A 7322-nucleotide genomic window follows, 5' to 3' on the forward strand; every position below is an offset into this window, starting at 1 on the left:
CTGCTATAATTTATTTTGTCTCACTGAAAATGAAAGGGTGGGGTCCTTATTCACTGACCACTGTCCCCTCCAGAGTTGGTCCACTTCCTCCCTCTACCTTTCTCTCTGCCCTCTTCAGCTTGCTCCATCTATCTGCCTATAGCAGCCCTGAAGTGTCCAAAGCCAGGGAAGGTCAGTGGTGAGACGAGGTATAGTGGAGTATTTTTTTTTTTGCAGGGCAATGAGGGTTAAGTGACTTGCCCAGGGTCACACAGCTAGTAAGTGCCAAGTGTGTGAGGCCGGATTTGAACTCAGGTCCTCCTGAATCCAGGACCGGTACTTTATCCACTGCACCACCTAGCTGCCCCTGGTATATTGGAGTATTAATCAATAATGCCCTTAGGGGTCTGTTTAGTTGTACTAAAGACAAGTCCATGAGTGACTATCATGGGGAAGGTGGGATGTAGAACCCCAACTTGAGAGGCCACTTTCCTGATAACTCTAGAATCATGTGACATTTGAGACTGGATCAATAATTTTGATCTCTGTCCCTCCTCCCTCTTCTCTTCTCCTCCTCTCTTTCCTACCTTTTCTCCAGGCTTTAGACATATTTAGCCAGATCCCAACCCCTATTCTTCAGCTTAATCATCTGTCCTTTAGCTGTCTCCTTATCCTTCCTGCTAAGTTAGATTCCAGACAGAACTTCCTAATGGGCAGGTCCGGAGGATGATGTGGGAAGGTGGGGGAAGTGGGAGGGAGATCTAGGGAGGATGTGTTTGTTTTTATGTATGGATAGATTTCCCTTTGCCCACAAGAAAGATTCTTGAGCTGCCAGCATTTGAAGGTATCTGGTCCTTGGGTGGGGGCGAATAAGGATGAGATGTCCTTTTAAGAGTCTGCCAGGATGTTGGTGAGTTTGGGATAAGGTGGATCCCTTGAAACTGGATGAGCTCAGTCCAGAAATCTGGTGGTGTTGTGATGTCATCTGAGGCAAGCAATTAGAGCTATTATTCAAAGAAAGATAATTACAAGAGTCATAGCTCTCTGCTGGCTGAGTGCTGGAGGTCATAAGGGTTGCTGAGCTCAGGGATGCTACCAGTGCTCACTGAGCTGCCACCTGCTTGGGATCCCTAGGGGTCTGGGGCTGGGTCACAGGCACAGGGTTCATCTCCAGCTACTCCAGAGTCAGGTCAGTGTCTCCCCTAAGAAGAGTCATGGTGTGTGTGTGTGTGTGTGTGTGTGCTGGGAGAAGGGTGGGGGATGGGGACAAGGGTATACTCCTGGTTGGGGTGGTGGGGGTGCTGTTCAGTCATTAGAATGTGCCACGTATCTTTTCTACCCCCAAAAAAGCCAAACTTGGACAAGTTCTTACTTTGGTGGGGGTGTGTTTAGCTGGCCTGTAGAGGAGATAGGCCATCTACACAGTGTGTCTATGTAGATAATGTAGCTGGGTGATTTGGGGGCCCGAAATCCAAAACCTTGATGGGAGTGGGGCATAGGGATCTCCCAGGGAGAGTCAGTCAAGTATTAGTGACAAGGTTGTTCCTGATCACAGTCGAGTTCCTTGTTGAGGATTGACGAGGAGTTAGTTGTGTTGTGACAGGCACTGTGCTAAGTGCTTTACAAATATTATCTCATTTAATTCTCCTAACAGCCCTGGGAGGTGGGTGCAGTTATTATCTCCATTTTACAGTTTATCTCCATTTAAAAGTGAGGAAACTGAGGCAGGTAGACATTGACATGCCCAGGGTCACACAACTAGTAAATTCAAGTGGACTTGAACTCAGGTCTTTGCAACTCCAGGTCCAGTGCTCTATCCACTGTCACCACCTAGCAGATACTGATGAGGGAAATAGCCCTTGTCCTCAAGGAATTCCCAGTCAGTTAGGAAAAAACAGTTCTTATCCTCAGGGAGTTTCCATTCTAATGGGGGAGAGAAGACTGAGGACAGTCTGAGATGTAGAGACAATGACTGAAAAACAGAGGCAGAGGATTATAGTGTCACCTGGGTCCATTGAATGAATTAAGATGCGATTGATCCAGGTTGGCTTCTTGAAGGTCTTGTCTCCCCCCAATCAAGGTGTAGAAGGATAGATACAATATGGAATCAGTGGAATGGAGGGAGAGTGTCTAACCTAGAGGGGGCCTGGAATGAGGAGGAGGTAGCTCATCAGAGGAAGGGCCAATTCTGGTTTATTTGTCAAATCAGGCTTCCCTCTCTTTCCATCATGTCTTCTGTTCCTCAGTTTCCCTCAGGGGTCATATTACCCTTTCTCTCAGCCCTTTCACCTCTTCCACCTCCCCCCCCCCACTCCCAGGATTTTCCTTTGACTCGGACTTCCCTGAACATGCCTGACACCCCGGTAGAAGACTCTATCTTCCATATCATTCATTGCTACCACCTCTACGCTGCCAGAGAGGGGGACGTGGACACCCTGAGCCTGGACGAGCTCAATGCCCTGCTCACAGAAAACATGCCCCGATTCATGGAGGGTCTGGTATGGCCGGGAGATGGCAGAGGGGGTGGGGGTAGGGAGGATCTTGGGCTCAGATCCCTGGGAGTGGGGGCCGGGGTGGAAGGTGAATCAAGAATGGGACCTCCTGAGTGGTTCTGACTAGAGGAAAGTTTACCTTGGAGGGGTTGGGGGAATGAAATTGTTCTTCATGAGATCCCAGCCTGGTGGGCAGAAACTGAGAATATATGCCCTAGGCCTGTTCTTGACTCTTAAACCTGACCGGGCCCTTAATCCTGACCCCAGTCAAACACCAGCTCCCTTCCCTGCTCATCTCCACTCCTAATCGCAGCTCTAAACCTTTTTCTTGTCCTTGGCCCAGGCCTGACCTTGTTGGTAGGCCTGGAGTTCCTGCCTTTTCCTGACTGATTTGTTTTTGTGGCAATGAGGGTTAAGTGACTTGCCCAAGGTCACAAGCTAGTGTCAAGTGTCTGAGGCTGGATTTGAACTCAGGTCCTCCTGAATCCAAGGCCAGTGCTTTATCCACTGTGCCACCTAGCTGCCCCTTTCCTGACTGATTTGAATCCAGACTCACTGAATTCCATGCCTTCCTTCTTTGACCTCTACACCTCTTAGCCAGCTCCCTAGCCAGACTCTAAGAGTGGCCAAGGTCTCTTCTTTCCCTTCTTCCTCAGAGAGGAGGGGGATATGATAGGGATAGGGGTACGAATGAGAAAGGGAGAGGGAATCCCTTTGTGTCTCCGGCTCTCAGAGCTCCCAGCAAAGAGGGAGGGACCGGGGAAGGAAGAACTTCTTTTAGGGCTATCCTTACTATTCCTGAGCTTGGGGCAGGCCTGGCTTCTTTCCTCCACTTCCTCTCCTTGACATAGCCATCGATCCTGAAGGGTACCCTCTCCCTATGAAAGTCTCCAGGATCCCATTGCTATGGAACTCAGAGCCAAATTCCAGACTCCATTTCCTTCAGTCTCCTTCCACTTTTATTCTGTCATCAAGCCAAGTCCAGCTCAGCTCCTTAATTAAGCTAATGAGCAGGTTCTTCAGAAACTGCCTGGAGTGTGTTGCCTGTTCTAGGATATTTATTTTGTTTCCTGACCTCCTACCTACTGCCCAGAAGCTTTTAGAAGTGAGCTAACCTTTCCAGAGGTGTTCCTGCTAGGAAAACAGTCCAACCTACCTTGTACCATCCCTTTTAAGCCCTTTTCCCTCAATTTAAGGCAAAAAAAAAGTATGTCTATGTGGGAGGGTCAGACTGGCTGGGAGTTCTAGCTTTGAGAGTCCTAGATGGAGAATAATAATGGCTAGCATTTATATAATGCTTAGAAACATTGTCTCACTTGATCCTCACAACAATCCGGGAGGGAGGGCTGTTATTGTCCTCACTTTACAAATGAGGAAACTGAGAAGGCAGAAGATGACTTGCCCAGGGTAACACAGCTAGTAAGTAGTCCAAAGTGGGATTTGAACTCAAATCCAGTGCTCTATCCACTCTTTGACTACAGGCAGGGAAGTCTCTTTACCTCCAGGCTAACAGCCCTCTATCTCCAAGGTGGTCCTTATCATTTAAGGATCAAATTGTTCATGAAGCTGTTTCAGGATATATAAAGACACACAGACAGAGAGATATATGTCTCTATGAAATATGACACACAGATAACAGAATGATAATGATAAGAGATCAGAGGAGGTGAGTTTTAAGGGTGAGGTTAGGAATTGGGATAATTACATAATTGGACCAGAGAGTCATATAGAGAGCAGTAGAAGGCTCCCATTAAGAGTGAGTTTTGGGTGGGGTGAGAGGAAGCCAAAGAGTTCATATCTAATCAGACTGGGTCGACTTTCTGGAGGAGGGTGCAGTGTGGGAGACGGGACAGATAACTGAGAGGAAGAGATTACTTGCCAAGTATGGGGAGGATGCAGGGCATGTTTCTCCACTACCAGGACCATAAACCTCTAGGGCTTTGCCTGTCATCACACCCTCTCTTGTCTTCACTCTTCATGCCTACACAAGTCCTGGAGGGGATTAGGATTTGAGTTGAGCCCTGTCATCCTTGTCAACTTGCTACTTGTCTTCTATTGTCTGCCTGAGGTTTTAGGGTATTAAGGCCTGGCATGGCTTTTAAGGCCCTTTGTTGTCATTCAGCTGTGTCCTACTCTTCCTGATCCCATTTTGGGCAGGGTTTTCTTGGCAAAGATGCTGGAGTCATTTGCCATTTCCTTCTCCAGATCATTTGATAGATAAAGAAACTGAGGCAAACAGCGTTGAGTGACTAGCTCAGGGTCACAGCTAGGAAGTGTCTGAGGTCGGATTTGAACTCAGGTCTTCCTGACTCTAGGCAGGGTGCTTTATCTACTGTGCCACCTATCTACCCTACCCTATTCTGATTCTGTGTTTTGGGATCCTAGATCTAAAAGCTGGAGGGACCCTAGAAACCATTTAGTTCAATTGTACAATAGTTTAATTCAAAGCCATCTAGTTCCACCTCATTGTAAAGGTGATTTGTCATACAGGTATTAAATGTCTAAGGGAGGATTTGAACCTAGATTATTCCAACTCCAGGTTTAATGCCCTATCTGCTAGGTCATGCTACCTCTACCCAATCAACCTTGTCTTCCTTTGCTTCCCAGTATTCTCTCTTCCTTCCTAGGGCAGCTAGGTGGCACAGTGTATAGAGAGGACTCATCTTCCAGAATTTGAATCTGGCCTCAGCTACTTCCTAGCTGTGTGACCCTGGGCAAGTCACTTAACCCTGTTTGCTTCAGTTTCCTCATTTGTCAAATGAGCTGGAGAAGGCAATGGCAAACCACTCTAGGATTTCTGCCAAGAAAACTCCAAATGGGGTCACGAAGAGTCTGAAATAACTGAATTACATGCTCCCTCCACTCTTTGCACCCATCCCTTTACCATTACCTGCAGTTGCCAGGATCATTCCTGACCTCTGTCACTTCTTTCTATTGTTTCTCTCACCTGGAACTTTTTATCTCCTCTTAAGCCTTCAGGGCTCGATTCAAATCCTAACCCCCTACAGGAAGCCTTCCAGGATTGCTGCAACCCTTATCCAGCTCTTTCTTCTCTAACTCCCTTTATGCATATTTGGATACACTGAATACTACTCAGTAGCTTGAACACTTTATACCTAGAGGGGATTTTGGGGACACTTAGTATTTGTCCTTTTCTGTAATTGCTCATTATCCATAATTTAGTATTTCCTTCTACACTGATTATTTCTTGAGTAGGCCTGCTTCAGCAGCTAGGTGGTACAATGGATAGAGCACCAGACCTAGAGTCAGGAAAACCTGAGTTCAAATTCAGCCTCAGGCACTTCCTAGCTGTGTGACCCCGGGCAAATCACTTACCCCTGTTTGCCTCAGTTTCCTCATCTGTAAAATGAGCTGAAGAAGAAAACAGAAAACCCCAAGTGGGGTCATGGAGAGTCATATACAATTGAAACGACTGAACAACAAAGGCCTGCTTCTTTTACTTCATTAGAAGGCAAGTTCCTTGGTGCAGCTAGGTGGTGCAGTGGATAGAGCACCAGACCTGGAGTCAGGAGTACCTGGGTTCAAATCTGGCCTCAGACACTTAAGACTTACTAGCTGTGTGACCCTGGGTAAATCACTTAATCCCAATTGCCTCACTAAAAAACCAAAAAAACCCCAAACAAACAGAAGGCAAGTTCCTTGAGGGCAGGGACCCTATAAGAAGAACATAGGACATAGGACAAGTAGAGTCACTGGCAGGGTGGAAAACTCTGGAGCTAAAAGACCTGGGTCTGGCTCTTCATTTTGCCAATTACTAGTTGTGTGACCCAGAGCTTAGCAGCTTCACGCCTGGCACATAGTAGGTGCTTAATAAATGTTTTTTAAGAGCTGCTTTACTTCTCTCTGAGCCTCAGTTTCCTCTTCTATAAAACAGGGATAATGATTCCTGTACTACCCACCTTTATGGACTATTGTGACAATCTGAGCAAGGTAGAGCATAGTAGAGACAGCAGCGTCAATGTCTGTGTTGTAATGAACCTGGCTGATCCATCACCTCTGCTGCTCTGCTCCAGGGCCGGAGTCAGCCTGAGTATTTGAAGCAGCTGTTTCAAGTGGCCGACAAGGACAAAGACAACCAGATCTGCTTTGACGAATTTATCTACATAGTGGGAAAGGTGATGAAGGATTATCACCTGCAGTACCACCGGCAGCTATGTGCCCACTACTGCCACACCAATGGCCTCTACTGAAGGATGCACTGATTCTCCGCTGACGCCTTCTCTGCTGCAGTAGCCCCCAGGGCCCCAGAAATCCCAGAGCCTGTGGCTAGCAGGCCATGTAGAATGCTGGGATCATGGCTACTCTTAGAGACTGGATTTGATTGACATTTTATAGCTGTTTGACCACGTGCAAGCTGTTTTACATTTCTGAGGAGAGGTTTCCATCTCTGTAAAATGAAGATGATAATAATAATAATAATTGCAATGCCATCTTTACAGGATTGTTATGTATGAGAAAAGTACTTTTGTAATCCCCAAAGGTTATGGATGTGAGAATATTTTTCAGGTAGGGACCAGGGCTGGGCATGGGAAGATATTTCAAAAAACAAATTTCAAAAACAAGCTGGAAACGGAATCAGGCATTGTTTTTTTTTTTTTTTCAGGGAGGTGGGATGGGGATATGGACAGTAGGGGTGGAGAAAGGCAGGCCTCTACCACTAGCCAGTGATTTAACCTCTCAAAGCCTCAGTTTCCTCATCTTTAAAATGGGGACAATACTTGCATTACCTACCTCAAAGGGTTGTTTTTAGGGAGAGCACTTTGTGATCTCTTGTTATTTTTATTACTACACTGATAATGGAGGTATAAATGAAGTAAATTCACATCTATC

At 46.5% G+C, this 7322-nt stretch overlaps 1 protein-coding gene across 1 annotated transcript; it reads left to right on the plus strand.

Annotated features, from left to right (window-relative positions):
• Positions 1-2327: 2327 nt before the first annotated feature.
• Positions 2328-6682, plus strand: LOC122726355 (protein S100-A15A-like). Its single transcript, XM_043964026.1, has 2 exons — positions 2328-2477; positions 6506-6682. The coding sequence occupies exons 1-2, from the start codon at positions 2328-2330 to the stop codon at positions 6680-6682; spliced, it is 327 nt and encodes a 108-aa protein (XP_043819961.1).
• The last annotated feature ends 640 nt before the right edge of the window (positions 6683-7322 follow it).

This window comes from Dromiciops gliroides, chromosome 4 (genome assembly GCF_019393635.1).
Source record: "Dromiciops gliroides isolate mDroGli1 chromosome 4, mDroGli1.pri, whole genome shotgun sequence".
Taxonomy (NCBI): domain Eukaryota; kingdom Metazoa; phylum Chordata; class Mammalia; order Microbiotheria; family Microbiotheriidae; genus Dromiciops; species Dromiciops gliroides.